Genomic DNA, 18,817 nt, shown 5'->3' on the forward strand with positions numbered 1-18,817 from the left:
CTGAGCACTATGGGACTCAACTGCTGTGGTCATAAGTCCCCTAGAACTTAGAACTACTTAAACCTAACTAACCTAAGGACAGCACACAACACCCAGCCATCACGAGGCAGAGAAAATCCCTGACCCCGCCGGGAATCGAACCCGGGAACCCGGGCGTGGGAAGCGAGAACGCTACCGCCGTGTTGTGTATCCTGCGTGAAGATATACACTCTTGCTATCAATTACAATCACTTCAAGGATTATCGATTGCAGATTTTTCTCCACGCTGTTTGTTTTGATGCTGGTTGTTGCAACAGAACATTACCACTATGGGCTGTCTGCCTTTGGTACTCTTCACCGATGAAGCGAACTTTGCTAGAGATGATATCAGAAACCTATGCCGTTGTCATCTGCGGGCTGTAGAAACTCCTCGGGGAATGGTCGAATCGTCTATCAGTAACGGATTAGTATCAATGTTTGAGCAGGGTTTATTGGCGATCTTGGATCAATTGATTTGCCACAGTGCCTTAATGGACGCACGTTTGTGGAGTTTCTGCGTAAGTCTCTGCCTGTTTTTCTGGCGACTGTGCCGTTAGCTGTGCTGTAGGTAAAGTGGCTGGTGCATGGCGGAGCATTATTCCACTCCCGTATCGTTGTTCTTCAGGACCTCGGCATCTTCCCCAGGAGATGGATAAAACGAGAAGGCTGTTGGGCCTGGTCGCCTCTGTCATCAGTCCTAAACCCCTATGATTTTACCTGTGCGCGCATCTGAAATGTCTTGTGTAAGCTGTACCACTTATTGCAGACCCTCGAACATTGTGTCTGTGCAGCCTGTGACGCTATTTGGTTACAACCTGGAAGTTTAAAAAGAGTGATGCAGTCCATGATACGACCTGTCAATTGTCGCTTTGCATTCCGTAGCAAGCACTTTCAACATCTTTTGTAAGATGGAAAAATTAATACCATGTAATGTGCAATGTAATGCACCCGTCATCTTTTGTAAGCTGGGAAAATTAATACCATGTAATGTGCAATGTAATGCACCCGTTACGAACTGCTTTATTGAAGACTCACCATCCATTTGCTGACACGTGTTGTTACGAGTCTTTTTGTTCCTTTTTCTGCCAGGAATCACGTCCTAAGGTTTGTCTCATTACTTGATATTCGCCTGGAATATTGTTATTTATATCATAAATGAACAGATAAATCTTGCACTCTTGTAGAAGTAAAGACTTCGTGCAGAAAAACTGAACAGTAATATGGAAGTACTATAAAAGAAAGAAAAAATAATTAAGTAAGTGCTATATCTAAGTCCAGTGACTGTGTCTGCTTCTTCCCACTACTGGAGTCATTAGTAAAAATATATCCAAGTTTTCAAACTAAGTGTTAGTAACCAGTATTTACTGTTTGACCCTGAACTTATAGTTTTTAAGGAGAAATAATTTATATAATGATAATATACATTTTTTTCATGTCTCTTTTCGTCGTCAATAAATGAATCTTATATTCTGTTATGTCAGTGTAATAATAAGTAACCAATTTCAATCTGTTTCAGCTGACTTGAAACTCGAGGCACTCTTCATAGTAAGGACAAATGTAAATTTATTTGTACTGTTTGTGCAAAAGGCATTGTCCGTCAAGGAATAGCTGTGTATTATTACAATTTCTCCAAAATATATGTGTTGTAAGAGTTTAGTGTTGAGATTATTGAGTTTCCATATGCATATTTTCATCTGCGCACTTTCTCTTTGGCGACTTCAGACTATTGAGGAGTGAAGTACAGTGTACTGCATGTGAGGATTAAGGCGGAGGAGACAATAAGCTCCACCTCCATTTCGCTTTGCTACGAACAAGAGAATTATGGCACTCATCATATTGTGCACCTGTAATGGCGCCCACTATGACTCAGTAACTGATCCATCACTAGTTCTGCTGCAGGCTACTTGGAAACAACTTTTTTTTAATGAAAGTGGTTTATTCTTGTTGACTTTAGTGTGTTGAATCCCAACACGATAGCAAAAAAAGGCGTATCATCCGCCAGTATTTTACAGTTAACATTCAATTTATTTTTTAAAATACATTTTAGAGATTTTAATCATGTAATACATACATTTCGTATATTGTTTGAGTGAATAACGAAATGGTGTTGAAATTTCGGAGTATGTTTTGCTCTGGTTAGTATGTGTAGTAGTAACTACTATAGTAAGCTCCATAATTCCTTTTTTTCTTTTGCGTAAGAACCTCATGGATCCGGAAAATTTCTGTTATCGTCTCAACATGTTAAACTGAGCCTCACGGAATAGTTTGTGATAACTTCCCCAAAAATGCAGAAAGCTTCAGATGTCTCCTCGAGACGTTTCCTCATCTACCAGAATCGGAATTTAAAGAATTCCTGTTTGTTGAACTTGACATTCGAAAACTTATGTGAGATTCCATCTTTGAGTATGAAAAAACTGGGAGAGTGGGTTTGGCATCATTCAAGGAGATTGTTACTAAGTTTTCAACCAACAACATGGACCCGCTATGGTTTGATTTTGCAGACGAACATGCAGTTTGATGAGCCTCAAGATTCAGTTTTTTAACAGTTACCTCGATTTTTTTTCGTGAAACAGAATCAGGGCCTCTGAAATGTTAGTATAATGTGAGATTGCTTTTAGTTGCTTCAAACGACGTACATCGGAAAGAAAGTTCTATTAGGTGCTTTAAGGAAAGAGAGAAAGGAAACGTAAAGCTAAGGTCACAAAATTTATATGTATTAGCGAAGTATTTTCATGTTTATACTTCAAGTAAACCTTTGTTCGTAACGAAAAATTAAATTATTTCTCATACTGGTTATATGTTTTTTGCTAATTTTGTAGTTCATAAACAGGTCACATTGTGACAAAATTGTACATGGTAGAAGAAAACTAAGGTCGAATATGGATTCAGCGCCCGAAAACCATGGGATTAAACCATTACCTAATAAAAAGTAATCAAAAAATGTTTCCGTTGAGCTGTGCATTTAAAATCAGCGCTTCGAAGTTAGTGTACGGTCCGGTTCCAGACCTTCCTACCAAAGAGAAGTCCGCTACCTAAGCCTCAGTAGCCATTGATGCTAACGAGGGAACCTCCCCATCGCACCCCCGTCAGATTTAGTTATAAGTTGGCACAGTGGATAGGCCTTTAAAAACTAAACACAGATCAATCGAGAAAACAGGAAGAAGTTGTGTGGAACTATGAAAAAAATAAGCAAAATATACGAAATGAGTTGTCCATGTGCAAGATAAGCAACATCAAGGAGAATGTGAACCCAGGAGCGCCGCGGTCCCGTGGTTAGCGTGAGCAGCTACGGAACGAGAGGTCCTTGATTCAAGTCTTCCCAAGAGTGAAAAGTGTACTTTCTTTATTTTCGTAAAGTTATGATCTGTTCGTTCGTTCATTGACGTCTCTGTTCACTGCAATAAGTTTAGTGTCTGTGTTTTGCGACCGCACCGCAAAACCGTGCGATTAGTAGACGAAAGGACGTGCCTCTCCAATGGAAACCGAAAACATTTGACGGACGGACGGACATATAATAATGGTCTGAAAATAAAAAATTAAACTTTCCACTCGAGGGAAGACTCTCGTTCCGCAGCTGCTCACGCTAACCACGAGACCACGGCGCGCGTGGTTTCACACTATCCTTGATGTTGCTTATGTTCAACATGGACTACTCAGTTTGTATATTTTGCTTATTTTTTTCATAGTTCCACACAACTTCTTCCTGTTTTCTCGATTGATATGTGTTCAGTTTTTCAAGGCCTATCCACTGTGCCAACTTATAACTAAATCTGAGGGGGGTGCGATGGGGAGGTTCCCTTGTAAGGAGACAGTCGCCAATGTTTGATGCTACAATATAGGACTGTTAGATAACAAAAGATCACGGATCCTGGGAAAATAAACATTACAAACCGAAAGTGTTCCAAATTGGCAACTACGGACGTGAAGCGCGGAGGAAAGTGCGCAGATGGTGCTACGCCTTGGCGGACACTGCCACCTGACTCCACACGTACGGGACAGACGTTGAGAGGTGTTGTTTTTCTTGTGAATTGCAGTTCCTCCCAAACTTAGCCCATTTACCTCTGACAGAACGCAGCACGTGGGCGAGCGGGCCAGCCTGACGTGCTCTGTGACGCGCGGAGACCTGCCGTTGACCATCAGCTGGTTCAAGGACGGCCGCTCGGCGGACTCCATGCCGCGGGTCTCCGTGACCCGCGTCGATCAGTTCAATAGTATTCTCTTGATCGAAAGTTTGTCTCCAGATCACAACGGCAACTATTCTTGTGTGGCGCGCAACCAGGCGGCCGAGGTATCTCACACGCAGCAGCTCATGGTCAATGGTAAACAACCATCTCTCATGTCGCCGCAGCCGACTTTATTATTATTATTATTACTACTACTCTTTTTTTCTCCGAAGGAAACTTTTTTTTAATTTTCTAAAAAGAATTTTTTCTATTTCTTCTTTTTCTGCTCTCATGTTTTTATTCTTCTCTCTTTAATTCTTCCAGTTCCTCCTATAATTGAGCCTTTTTCCTTCCAAGACGGGCTTTCCGAGGGCATGCGTACCCGCACAGTGTGTGGCGTGAGCCGGGGGGACTCCCCGCTCTCCATCACGTGGCTCAAAGATGGCGGCACGCTCTCCTCTCAGCTGGGAGTGAACGTGTCAGCCCTTGATCTTTATTCTAGCCTCCTCAGCATTTCTAGCCTCTCTTCCACACACTCTGGCGATTACACGTGCGTAGCCTCCAACCCGGCAGCCGAGGTTAGGTACACGGCCAAGCTACAGGTCAAAGGTAACCGCTTTTTTGTCTTCTGCCGTTTTCTGCCTCTACTACTACTACTACTACTTCTTTCTCTATTTGCGTTTGTCTCCTGCTTCCCAAGTACGTTTCTTTCTTTTATTGTGTTTTACTAGTCAGAAACCGCCACGTCTTTACATTTCGGTTGCTTTGGCACATGGGAATGCACCGGTGACTGGAATCCCAGGTTTGTTTCACAAAGGTAACAGTTGATGCACCTTTTGAGTTGTTTCTTTCTCAGTAGCTAGTGACTTTTTTTCTAACTATTTTTTATCGCATGCAACTATATCTCTTTATTTCTTCAACATTTCTACATATATTTTCTTATTATTCACCCAATTAATCCCGATAGCCAATTTCACTACAAATGTTTTGCTCACATTTGTTCCTTTTTAGCAACCCTCACCGTGTAAATAAGCTTTTGCAGCATTTTTATCACCACGTAAAAGTAGTCCTGACACCCACAGTAGTTTCACTTTGACAAATGTGCTTATATTTCGACTTTTCTGTTCAGAGACGAATAACTTGCAAGAAATTCACTGTTTTTTTGATCGAGTTACTAAAACTTTTGCAAGACTGTTCAAAGTGTCATAACGACTGAGCTAAACGTCTTTGGTGTTATTTAGTAGCTGATATAACGCCACCGGCGGAGGTTTCGTCGACGCTGACGTGTGTGTCGTGTGTCCAGTGCCACCTCGCTGGACTGTGGAGCCCTCGGACGCCAGCGTGGAGCGCAACCGCCACGTGACGCTGCACTGCCAGGCCCAAGGGGTGCCGCAACCCACCGTCATCTGGAAGAAAGCAACAGGTAGCTCCCCAGTGCCGCCCGCCTACTTGGGATGCGTCATCAGGCCGACGAGAGAACAACTTTAGCTGTGGCGGGCGCATCCCATTAAAAAGATATCTCCTTTTCGTACAACGCCTTGCTTCAAACAAACTACTTGCTTCCGGAATGAATTTTTCACTTTGCAGCGGCGGACGCTCTCATACGAGACTTCCTGGCAGATTAAAACTGTTTGCTGGAGCAGTTCTGGAATTCAGAAGCTCTGTCTTTCGCAAATGCTCTACGCAAGCGCGAGTCGTGTCCAGTCCTCACAGCTTTAGTTTCACCACTATCTGATCTCCTACCTTCCAAACGCCACAGGACTGGAAAGCACACTACTGGCCATTAAAATTGCTACACCAAGAACAAATGCAGATGTTAAACGGGTATTCATTGGACAAATATTATACTAGAACTGACATCAGAGTACATTTTCACGCAATTTGGTTGCATAGATCCTGAGAAATCAGTACCCAGAATAACCACCCCTGGCCGTAATAACGGCATTAGTATGCCTGGGCATTGAGTCAAACAGAGCTTGGATGGCGTGCACAGGTACAGCTGCCCATGCAGCTTCAACACGATACCACAGTTCATCAAGAGTAGTGACTAGCGTATTGTGACGAGCCAGTTGCTCGGCCACCATTGACCAGACGTTTTCAGTTGGTGAGAGATCTGGAGAATGTGCTGGCCAGGGCAGCAGTCGAACATTTTCTGTATCCAGAAAGGCCCGTACAGGACCTGCAACAGGCGGTCGTGCATTATCCTGCTGAAATATAGGGTTTCGCAGGGATCGAATGAAGGATAGAGCCACGGGTCGTAACACATCTGAAATGTAACGTCCACTGTTCGAAGTGCCGTCAATGTGAACAAGAGGTGACCGAGACGTGTAACCAATGGCACCCCATACCATCACCCGGGTGATACGCCAGTATGACGATGACGAATACACGCTTCCAATGCGCGTGCACCGCGATGTCGCCAAACACGGATGCGACCATCATGATGCCGTAAACAGAACCTGGATTCATGCGAAAAAATTACGTTTTGCTGTTTGTGCGCCCTGGTTCGTCATTGAGTACACCATCGCAGGCGATCCTGTCTCTGATGCAGCGTCGAGGTTAACCGCAGCCATGGTCTCCGAGCTGATAGTCCATGCTACTGCAAACGTAGTCGAACTGTTCGTGCAGATGATTATTGTCTTGCAAACGTCCCCATCTGTTGATTCAGGGATCGAGACGTGGCTGCACGATCCGTTACAGCCATGCGGATAAGATGCCTGTTATCTCGACTGCTAGTGATACGAGGCCGTTGGGATCCAGCACGGCGTTCCGTATTACCCTCGTGAACCCACCGATTCCATATTCTGCTAACAGTCATTGGATCTCGACCAACGCGATCAGCAATGTCGCGATATGATAAACCGCAATCGCGATAGGCTACAATCTAATCTTTATCTAAGTCGGAAACGTGATGGTACGCATTTCTCCTCCTTACACAAGGCATCGCAACAACGTTTCACCAGGCAACGCCGGTCAACTGTTGTTTGTGTATGAGAAATCTGTTGGAAACTTCCCTCATGTCAGCACGCTGTAGGTGTCGCCACCGGCGCCCACCTTGTGTGAATGCTCTGAAAAGCTAATCATTTGCATATCACAGCATCTTCTTCCTGTCGGTTAAATTTCGCGTCTGTAGCACATCTTCGTGGTGTAGCAATTTTAATGGCCAGTAGTGTAGTAGATGAAGTATTGGCGGAAGTAAAGCTGTGAGGACAGGTCGTGACCCCTCGCTTACCGAGCGAGGTGGCGCAGTGGTTAGCACACTGGATTCGCATTCGGGAGGACGACGGTTCAGTCCCGTCTCCGGCCATCCTGATTTAGGTTTTCCGTGTTTTCCCTAAATCGTTTCAGGCAAATTCCGGGATGGTTCCTTTGAAAGGGCACGACCGATTTCCTTCCCAATCCTTCCCCAACCCGAGCTTGCGCTCCGTCTCTAATGACCTCGTTGTCGACGGGACGTTAAACACTAACCACCACCACCACCACTACCATCCCTGGTTTGAGTGCCTCAGTGGTGCCGGCGCGATACCTCAGCGCGATCGGTCAGAGGGCTGGCCACTCTCTCTAATAATACACCAAGTAAAGATATTTGCGTCGTTGAGACTTCGAGAGGCGTTGTGAGACGACTGCAGAGAACCAATCTCCCCGAAAAAGAATCATGAAAAAAGAACCATGACGAAGAAACCGACAGAAAGAAAGAAAGAAAGAAATTCTAAAAAATGCTAGAGCAGTAACCAACGGAACGCGAATGCCCCGGGTTTGAGTCCCGGTCCGGCACACTGTTTTAATCTGCCAGGAAGTTACAACTACTTGCTTGCACAACACAGCCTAATTGTGAGACAACTTTTTAAGGGGGATAGGACGTCAAACGGGCCAACTTCGAGAAGGAGAGGCACCACAGGACATTTTAATTTGCACTGTCTATACTTTTACAAATAAATTCATAAAAGTTTGTCAGCATGACCAGGAAGGATTCAGGATTCGCACTCATAGCAGTGCAGTGGAAATTCAAAAACACGAAAAAACAATATTTTTTAAATGTGAAATTTCATGATTTTTTGTCACTTACTGTTGGCTGAATTTGTTGCTATAGGTACACTTATCTTCGTAAGTAAGAGAGATTCTTCGATGAATTTTGCACAGCTTACAGGCCATACTTACACGTGTATGAAACTCTAGAATTAATTTAATCTATGGAAAAATGAATGGTCTGTTACGTTTTGAACTTCGTGTTTAGAGAAAACTCGAATTTTATAGTTAATTATCTCAATTTTTACCACAGTTTTTAACAAATTTGGGAAATTCTAGAGTTTCATACACCTGTAAGTATGGTATGTATGCTGTGCAAAATTCATCGAAGAATCTCTCTTACTTATGAAGAAAAGTGTACCTACAACAACAAATGCAGCCAATACCAAGTGAAAAAATGATGAAATTTCAGATGTAAAAAAATTTGTTTTGTTATGTTTTTGAACTTCCTCTGCTGTGAGTGTGAATCCTGAATCCTTCCTGGTCATGCTGACAAAGTTTTATGAATTTATTTGTAAAAGTGTAGACAGTGGAAATTAAAATGTTCTGTGGTGCCTCTCCTGCTCCAAGTCGGCCCGTTTCACGTCCTACCCCCGTTAAATGAAAGTGGCTTATTCTTGTTGATTTTAGTGAGTTGGATACTAAGATGGTAACCACTACTTTAACTGACAAGGGGATCCTCCATACTGTAAATCACAGATTTTGGTGCGCTTCAAATATGTCGTAGAGGCACTTACCCTGAGTACCTGGCTAACCGGTTTTTTTAGCGACGTGCCTTGGTTTTTGAGAAAATCGATTTTGAAGTTCATTGCGCGGTTTCTATGCGCGTAACATTGCGTATTCCGATTAAGTCTGCGTAGCGTAGCGGTAAAGGTTCACGGCTACCGCGCTGGAGGTACCGTGTTCGAATCTGCTCCCATATGTTTCTTTATGTATGCAAGAACCGACTGGTAAATTTTGTCCTAACGTTCAGAAACGAGTAGACGAATTAACTGGGAATACAGAAATGTAGTCGTGTCCTGCACGAAACCCAGGAAGTTGACGAAACTGGTGTACGACGAATTTTTGTATTCTGTAATTCTTCTGTACGTGGGATAGAAAAAACTTTTGTACATTATCGATTCGTGGGGAGGGTAAACAGATTCAGCTTTATATGATCATCTATTCACTGATGAAAGGAAAGCGAGCACCTGCACCCTAAAAGTGGTCCCACCAAGGTGCACTCCTTATTGCCAGCCCTGCAATGTTTATTTTTACCGACAGGTGAAAATCTGCCGACTTGATGAAAGACAGTAGACAGATCGCTTCTAGGGAAGATTCGATAAAATTGCATTCGCTATTCCTACATCAATTCAGCGCACCTAATTTTGAAAGCATGATTAGATATACATGGTTCGCATCGAAATAAGCGGTTGAAAGTGAAATATTTTTGAATGCAAAAGAATTGTGTTTCCCGGTATCGCGCTCATGAAGAAACCGTGCACGTGCAAGACGGCTGCTTTCATAAAATGCGCGTGGTGCTGCGAAAATTTGTGCTTCGGTTGTATCTGTGATAAGTATCACCCACAATATTGTTCTGGCACATCAAGATGATGAAAAATAAGATTTTGTATTATTTTATGACAGAAAAATTAGTGACTGAATATATCTTTATAATTTCGCACCCTTATACTGTGGTGATATTCTTTGAAATAAAATTGAAGAATTCGGTCGATTTTGGAAAAAAAAAAGTGCACGAGGAGGATTTTAACACGGCACTTCCAGCGTGGTAGATGTGAACCTTTACCGCTGCGCTATTTTTTTTCTCATTTCGTTCGTTATTGATCGTTGTGTTTGGTCGTTGCGGACGTCGCAAGACATACTGTTCAAGTCCGGTGGTTCATCCTTCCACTTAGTCTTTTTACTACAGAGGCCAACCGGCTCTCTGACCGAACACGCTGAGCTACCGTGCCGGCAAGAGAGAGAAGGAGGGATTTGGGAGGGAGAGACAGAAAGAGAGATTTGGGAAAGAGAGAGAGAGATAACAGAGGGAGAGAGAGAGGGAGAGGAACGGGTGGGTTGGGTTGGGTTGTTTGGGGGGGAGGAGACCAGACAGCGAGGTCATTGGTCTCATCAGATTAGGGAAGAATGGGGATGGAAACCGGCCGTGCCCTTTCAAAGGAACCATCCCGGCATTTGCCTGGAGCGATTTAGGGAAATCACGGAAAACCTAAATCAGGATGGGCGGGAGCGGGATTGAACCGTCGCCCTCCAAATGGTGATGAAGGACACGCAACACCCACTCCCCTGCCGGGAATCGAACCCAGGCCCCCTTGCGTGATAGTCGGTGACGCTACCGCTACGCTACGGAGGCGGACGTTACGTTGCCTTGATCGAAATACAACTAATGTTACGGGTATAGATATCGCGCAATGAACTTCAAAATCGAACTTCTCAAAAACCAAGGCCCGTCGCTAAGAAACCGGATAGCCAGATACTCAGGGTAAGTGCCTCTACAACATATTTGAAGCGCATCAAAATTCGTGGGGCCGGCCGAGGTGGCCGAGCGGTTCTAGGCGCTACAATCTGGAACCGCGCGACCGCTACGGTCGCAGGTTCGAATCCTGCCTCGGGCGTGGATATGTGTGATGTCCTTAGGTTAGTTAGGTTTAAGTAGTTCTAAGTTCTAGGGGACTGATGACCTTAGAAGTTAAGTCCCATAGTGCTCAGAGCCATTTGAACCAAAAGCCGTGATTTACAGTATGGAGGATCCTCTTGTGAGACACAGAGCGCTTTCCGATAGACAGTAGGTTGCCGAAGTAGACTATTGCTCATTAAAACTCCAAGACCTGGATAGATAGCAATTAACAACTTTTTACTTGTAGCGCGTATACAGTCGTAGGAAGTACACATGAGTAAGTTTGTAGGTGATGTAGGGAGCGCGATGGGGGGGGGGGGGGGGTGGAGGAGGGGTGAAGCGGGAGGGCGGATGGAGACAGGGTGCGAAATTTACTACATTGAGCTGCCAACTCTGTCAGTAGTAACGAACGTAACAGGGCTGGGCATAGGGTCGTTCTGAGTCTGATTCACAGATAAGGCAACTTTAGGCGATCAAACAATTTGTCAGACTTCTGATGTTTGTCAAATTATGTGGCAATGTGCGCCTCGAGAAAATTTGTAAGTGCACAGTTTAACGTACAGGTTTGAACGTTTAAGCATGACTTTGTCATACTGTAGGCAGTTGCTTGCCTTATTGTTATCTGTGACATGTAGCAACTGGAGCAGACTTCGAATTTAGCGTCTTGCATTGCTCCTCGTACATCGCCCACTAGTGTCAAAATGCTTTGGGGCATGACATCCACAGCGTGACAGCTGCTCTAAAGTGAGATGAAATCAAACAAACTTGGTTGCTGCAATTCTCGTTTGTTTGACAAACACGTGGACAGCAAACAGTGAATTTGACATACAAATTCGATGGTTTACAGGGCCCTATGCTCGTGCGTCACTCCATGTTGGTTCAACTCTGTGTCAAGAGTTCATCGACTGCAGTGTCTGATGAGTGGTGGCGCGCCAGTCTCTCGGCAATGCCTGTCTCGATGTTTTCAGTGAGTGAGGGATGTGGAGAACGTGTTGGTTAGTACAACAGTCAAACACCCTCAGTATCGAAATAGGTCAGGACAGTACGGGCAACGACATTGCCGACGACGGATCGTCAAACCTTAAATTTTCTGCCTTCCTACTATACATTGCTGTCAGCCGAACGTCCCGAATCATTTTTAGTGTTAAGCAAGGTTTATCAACGAACACATTTTTATTTTTCCAATACGAATCTTTTGGCTTGGAATAGATTGTAGAGTTCATTATACGGCTGGTTTCAACTGATTTGTCTGTGTTAATAAGTGCACCAACGTGGTATAGGTTTGGCAATAACAATGTACCACATTAAAGGAATGGATCCAGGCAGACTTACAAAACAAATATTCGATTTTATTAACAACAGGAGTAAAGCGAAAATTGACACGACGGAATTAGCGATATCAAAGCTGATCTGAAATCTGCAGAAATTACTCCAGAAGATGTCCAAAACGGCGAAATCTTCAGTCCAAAATTCACAAATGGCAAGTTTACTAAGAAGTAAACCGAAGAAGAAGACTGGGAGAACATGGTCTGAAGAGAGAATGGAAGCCCACAGGAAGACAATGAATGAAACATGGGCACTAATTAAGGCAAATTCCCACCTGTACATACTTTTCATAGTCCTAAAGAGCTTATTAGTAATTAATAATCAAAATTTAAAAAATTATCTACTGGTGACAACTTATTTTCAACATTCTTGTGTGATTTGTCATAATCAGACTCCTGGAAGTTAATTCGTGCTTGTTTTCTATTTCCCACCAATATATATTCATTTACTATTGCGTAAGACCTGAATATCTAAAATCATCAAAACACGATTCAGGCTACAGTGTACAAATATCAATAGCATTACCGTCATAATTACACATAGCTAATTCACCAGTAAGAGTTTTCCATTATATTTCATATATATTCATTTGGGATACGTTCGTATTCACTCTGCAGTTTACAGAAATACATCGGAAAGTGAAAACTAACACTGTGCAGACTTAGAGTAACAATATTTCTAGAGCAGCATAGGCTACAGCGCTTGTAATCAACATCAATCAGAGATTGTTACGTCATTCTACTACAGCGTCGTTCGTTTAAGCTAAGATCGAAACCTTCATATTACACGTTCCTGCCCCGTTTTGCCTACTTCTTTATTTGCAGCTGCAATGGTTAATTACAGTTGCTGCCTTCGTCCAAATGGCTCTAACCACTATGGGACTTAACATCTAGGCGCTTCAGTCTGGAACCGCGCGACCGCTACGGTCGCAGTTTCGAATCCTGTCTCGGGCATGGATGTGTGTGATGTCCTTAGGTTTAAGTAGTTCTAAGTTATAGGGGGCTGATGACCTCAGAAGTTAGGTCCCATAGTGCTCAGAGCCACTTTTTTGACTTAACATCTGAGGTCATCAGTCCCCTAGACTTAGGACTACTTGAACCTGACTAACCTAAGGACATCACACATCCATGCCCGAGGCAGGATTCGAACCTGCGACCGTAGCAGCAGCGCGGTTCCGGACTGAGGCGCCTAGAACCGCTCGGTCACTCCGGCCGGCAGTTGCTGCCTTGGATGCAAGAGAAATTAGTGAACAATTCTGAACCGCTCCACCGCACCGGAGTCAGGTCGGCTAGAACGCAAAAAACCGCCTTGAATATCTGAACGTTCACTCCTAAGATATTTCTTGTTTGTGAGAATAGCAAAGTGGGCTACATGCCATAGTGGATCCAGTACCTGTATACCTACAAAACTAGTCATACCTTGTTTTTCTCTGGAGCTTTGAGGAGCTTTGACGCTTGTATATTGTCATCTTTCATGCAGAGGAGGATATATTTGTAGGCTATCACTAATTTTCACATTCCCAGCTCATCTCCTGCAGGTTATAGTTACTATGCGTTTGATCTTCTAATGCGAGCTAAGAAATGCGTTACTGTAATGAGTGTGTCTACGAAAGGCACTGACGTTAATTTCGATACATGCCGTACGCATTTCTGCTCTGTAAATTCATTATAAAAAAAGAAAGAGGGAGTAGTAGACGAAGATGAGATGATAGATATGATACCGCGAGAAGAATTTAACAGGGCACCCAAAGCTCTCAGTCGAATCCTGACAGCCGGCCGTTGTGACCGAGCGGTTCTAGACGCTTCAGTCCGGAACCGCGCTGCTGCTACGGTCACAGGTTCGAATCCTGCCTCGGGCATGGATGTGTTTGATGTCTTTAGGCTAGTTAGGTTTAATTAGTTCTAAGTCTAGGGGACTGATGACCTCAGATGTTTAGTCCCATAATGCTCAGAGCCATTTGAACCATTTTCGAAACCTGAAGCATACGACATTTATATAAGAATTATTAAGATCCGTTGGAGGACCATCTAATGAGAAAACTATTTCATCTGGCGTGTAAAATACATAAGACAGGCATAATACCCTCTGGTTTCAAGAGGAATATAATACGGCTAATTCCAATTCCAAAGAAGGTAGCTGCTGACAGGTGTGTAAATGACAGAACTATGAGTTTAGTAAGTCATGGTTTCAAAACACTGTCACTAACTGTATACAGAAGTTTGGAAAAACTAGAAGTCGAGCTCGGGGAAGGTTAGATATCGGAGAAATCTAGGAACACGTGAGGTAACGCTGACTCTACGACTTTATTTATTTATTTAGCGTATGGCATCTACAGAGTAAAATTGCACACAAACTATTAATTAATATAATAAACGAATTACAAATATATTATTAAATGATTGATTGCAAACAACAATATGCAATCAATTATTTAATACTCTACGACTTATCTTACAAGATAAGACTATAGAAAGACAAAGCTGCTTATAGAGCATTTTTTTAATTTAGAGAAAGCTTTTGACTAATTTGACTGGAATACATTCTTTCAGATTCTGAAGATAGCAAGGATAAAACACAGGGAGTGAAAAGTTATCTACAGAAGCCAGATCGCAGTTGTGAGACTCGAGGAACATGCAGGGGAAAGAGTAATTCAGAAGGGAGTGAGACAGGCTTCTAGCCTATACCCGATGTTATTCATTCTGTACATGTAGCAGTCAGTAAAGGAAATCAGATACAAATTTGGAAAAGGAATTAAAGTTCAGGTAGAAGATTCAAAGCTTTGACGTTGGCTGATAACATTGTAATTCTCTCACAGACGGTAAAGGACTTACAAGAGTAGTTGAATGGAATGGGAAGAGTCTCAAGAAGTTAAAGGATTCACATCAACAAAAGGGTATAATTGATTGTGATCTAATTAAAACAGGCGATGCCGAGGGAATTATGTTGGGAAACGAGAGACTAATATTAACAAATGAATTTTGTTATCTGGGCAGCAAAATGACTAATGATCACCGAGCGAAGTGGCACAGCGGTTAGCCACACTGGACTTGCATTCGGGAGGACGATGGTTCAAACCCGCGTCCGGCCGTTCTGATCTTTTTTCCGTGATTTCCCTAAATCGCTTCAGGCAAATGCCGGGATGGTTCCTTCGAAAGGGAACAGCTAACTTCCTTCCCCATCCTTCGCTAATCTGCTGGGACCGATGACCTCGCTGTTTGGTCCCCTATCCCGGATCAACCAACCAACAAACTAGTAAAAACGCACACCGGCAAAAAACAATTCTGAAAAAGAGAAGTTTATTATCATCTAATATAAACTTAAAAGTTAGGAACTCTTTTCAAGAGGTAATTGTCTGTACTGTAGCCTTGTACGAAGTGAAACGTGGATGATAAATCGTTCATACGACAAGGGAATAGAAGCTTTTCAGAAATGATGGCACAGGAGAATGCTGAAGATTAGATGGGTAGATCAAATAACGAATGAGGGGTTAATGAATCGAAGTGGGGAGAAAATAAATTTATGGTATAGTTTGGCTGACAGAAAGGTTCAGTTGGTAGCACACATCCTGTGGCATGAAGGAGTCGTGAATTTGCTAATGTAGGGAAGCGTCGTTGGTAAGAACTGTAGAGTGTAACCACGGCTTGAACGCAATAAGCGGGTCCAAATGAACATAAACAACAGTAATTATGCAGAGATGAAGAGAGTTGTTCATGTTACCTTGTACATTTGATGCTCTGCAGCTTGGAGAAATTGCAAAAAACTCATATTAATAATCGTGGACTTGCACTTGCACAGGATAGACTAGCTTCGAGAGCTGCATTAAACAAGTCTCCTGGCTTAACTCAGCTACAACAAATTCACTGTATACTACCACTGTCTAATTTTATTCACACATTCGTCTGTGGATATACTGGTGTCGAAGTGGATAATGTTGTTTCAGTTGTAGCTACTTTTGAAATTCACAAGACATTCCAATCAGGCTTGCCAGGCAACTCGGTTTTGGTGGGATTGTTCGAATTTCCCTACTAAAATCCTGACTCCTGATTAAGTCTTATCGAGACACGTAAAATCCCGCTTACACCAAAACGGACAATATTTCATATAATATTGTCTGTACGCTATCTGAGTGTCTAAATTAAGAGGCAGTCTAGTAAAACTCTTAGCCTTACTTCCTCTTTTTCACGCCGACTGCGCTGCTCTACAAAGACAAGCGAAACAATGTTACTTTTATTTCGAAATATGGCGCAAGTGAAGTCACTCAACCAGTTTGTCTATATGAATCAGCGCCGGTTGACGCCTCTAAGCGACACATGCGGCTACTTGGGGCGCCAAGCTAAGAGGGTGTCGGAGACGCCTCTAGTGCAAAATTTGTAGAGAGGGTGTCTCATTATTAGTATGGAGAACAACCGATTTCCGTGCTCATTCAATTTATGTTTATTTTTAAAGATCTTACCAAGAGCTCAAGGAACTGCAGTTAACGTATGAGGGAGGGCGGGAAAAAAGAAGGGAGTAGAGGACAAATGATATGTCGCTTGGGTGAAAAACATTCTCGAACCGGCCCTGATATGAATGCAGAAGTCCGCAAAACGAAAAAGAAATTCATAAATGCTATTCGTAACGCCGAACAGAGCTACGGAACATAGAAATTAATATGCAGATGAACCACAACTTCACCGACAAACTTTCAGAGGTGTTAGTGTGAACCAAAACACGACAAATACGTCTAGTAAACATGACCTCTAAAATGCGTGCCTTAAGAGCTATGAACACTTATTCAGTAGAAGAGATGTGTTCATCAGCAGTGATGATCAATAAGTTCTCGTTGCTCTTAAGACATGCATTTTAAAATCCATGTTTACTACATATATTTTCCTTGTTTTGGTCCACACTACCTGTGGTGTCACCGCCAGAGACCACACTTGCTAGGTGGTAGCTTTAAATCGGCCGCGGTCCATTAGTACATGTCGGACACGCGTGTCGCCACTGTCAGTGATCGCAGACCGAGCGCCACCACACGGCAGGTCTCGAGAGACTTAGTAGCACTCGCCCCAGTTGTACGGACGACTTAGCTAGCGATGCAACACTGACTAAGCCTCTCTCATTTGCCGAGAAGATAGTTAGAATAGCCTTCAGCTAAGTCAATGGCTACGACCTAGCAAGGCGCCATTACAGTATATTGCAGTTATCTAAAAAGTATAACTTGTATCGTCAAGAGCGATGTACACCAATGATGGATTAAAGTTAAGTATTCCAGCAGCTACGTACTTTTCTTTATAGCATTCATTACGTATCCTGTTTCAGACCTCATGCCAGCCTGCGTGAGTTTAACGCGTGCATTTCGGCCTCCTCTCTCAATTAGTGTGCGCAGTGTTGGCTAACTGCCAACACTACACTACCACCTCCGAAAGTTTGTCGGTGGAATTCTGGTTGATGATGTATACACGAAAACTGAAATCTGAGAAAGTACATTCTCGTTGCTGTCGTCGTACTAGAAGAAGATCTCCATCACTCAGCCATAATTGTATTCTACAGAGGTTCGTAAGTCTTCTAAACTTTTTTTAAACTTCACCACTTTGTTTCTGTGTTCATAGTCAACAACTTGCCAGCAGTCCGTTTTTGATTATGATCTTTGTAAACATTACTTTTCACATACCGTAACTCTGGTCGTAGATGACTCGTACTTATGAATTTCATAGTTTTCTCACTGCTCACGTGAACCGCAACAAAATGTTAACATAAACGTTTGCTTTTTATTTCAAACTACCTTAATTAATTATTTCAGCCCTTCCATCAAAGAGCTGCAAACGTGTGCCGCCAAGGGGCATTGTTACGAGACGTGCGTTTTGAAGAGGTACATCAAACTTATGAGTCAATCGCCTGTTTCCATAAACTAAGGGTTATGCCACAGGTTGTAAACTGGTATACAGTCTTTAAAATTGGTACTGATCTTACCTACCTCTTGGACAACCTGCTTTCGCGATATATTCAAAACTGTGATCCAACATCTGCTTCTATTTTACCAGTGCGGTGAGCACTACTGACGTGTGCAGTAAACACAAATTTAGTTTCGTGGGTTTTTATTCTGTCCGTCACAAACCGATGATATACGTGACGAAGATTGATAGAGGCTCATATCATTCTTATTCTTTTTATTAATGTTAACTACTGCTGTGTTTTCAGCATATGTGAGATCTTGAAGATGACCTAAGACCGAAACTGCAATAGTGCCTATTGTAATAAAGGTAATTACCAGAGTACCCAAAGGAAGTGTGATAGGAACGTTACTATGTATACAAGCGATCTAGTAGATAGCGTCGAAAGCTCTTTAAGACTGTTGACACATGATGCGATTGTCTGTAACAAAATAGTAACGCCAGAAGACAGTATCAATTTGCAGACTAACCTACAGATGATTGATGAATGTTGCACTCTCTGGCAGTTGATCCTGAACTTAAATGATTGTAACATATCGTACATAAACAGGGAAAAGAACCTACTCCTGTACAACTGCAATATTGATGACAAATTGCTGAAAACTGACTTCAAGTGGAATGATAACATAAAACAAATCGTTGGAAAAGCAGACGCCAGACTGAGATGCACAGGAAGAATCTTAAGGAAACGTAACTCGTTCGCGAAAGAAGTAGCTTACAAGGCGCTCGTTCGA

At 42.9% G+C, this 18,817-nt stretch overlaps 1 protein-coding gene across 1 annotated transcript in view; it reads left to right on the forward strand.

Moving 5' to 3' along the window:
* LOC124795618 (Down syndrome cell adhesion molecule-like protein Dscam2) overlaps nt 1-18,817 on the forward strand; it is a 594,927-nt gene that overhangs the window by 375,606 nt on the left and 200,504 nt on the right. The window contains exons 6-8 of the mRNA XM_047259690.1: nt 4,053-4,337; nt 4,506-4,790; nt 5,485-5,604. Of these exons, the coding sequence (XP_047115646.1) occupies nt 4,053-4,337; nt 4,506-4,790; nt 5,485-5,604 (690 nt within the window). The remainder of the gene's footprint in view (nt 1-4,052; nt 4,338-4,505; nt 4,791-5,484; nt 5,605-18,817) is intronic.

The sequence above is a fragment of the Schistocerca piceifrons genome, chromosome 4 (assembly GCF_021461385.2).
Source record: "Schistocerca piceifrons isolate TAMUIC-IGC-003096 chromosome 4, iqSchPice1.1, whole genome shotgun sequence".
Taxonomy (NCBI): domain Eukaryota; kingdom Metazoa; phylum Arthropoda; class Insecta; order Orthoptera; family Acrididae; genus Schistocerca; species Schistocerca piceifrons.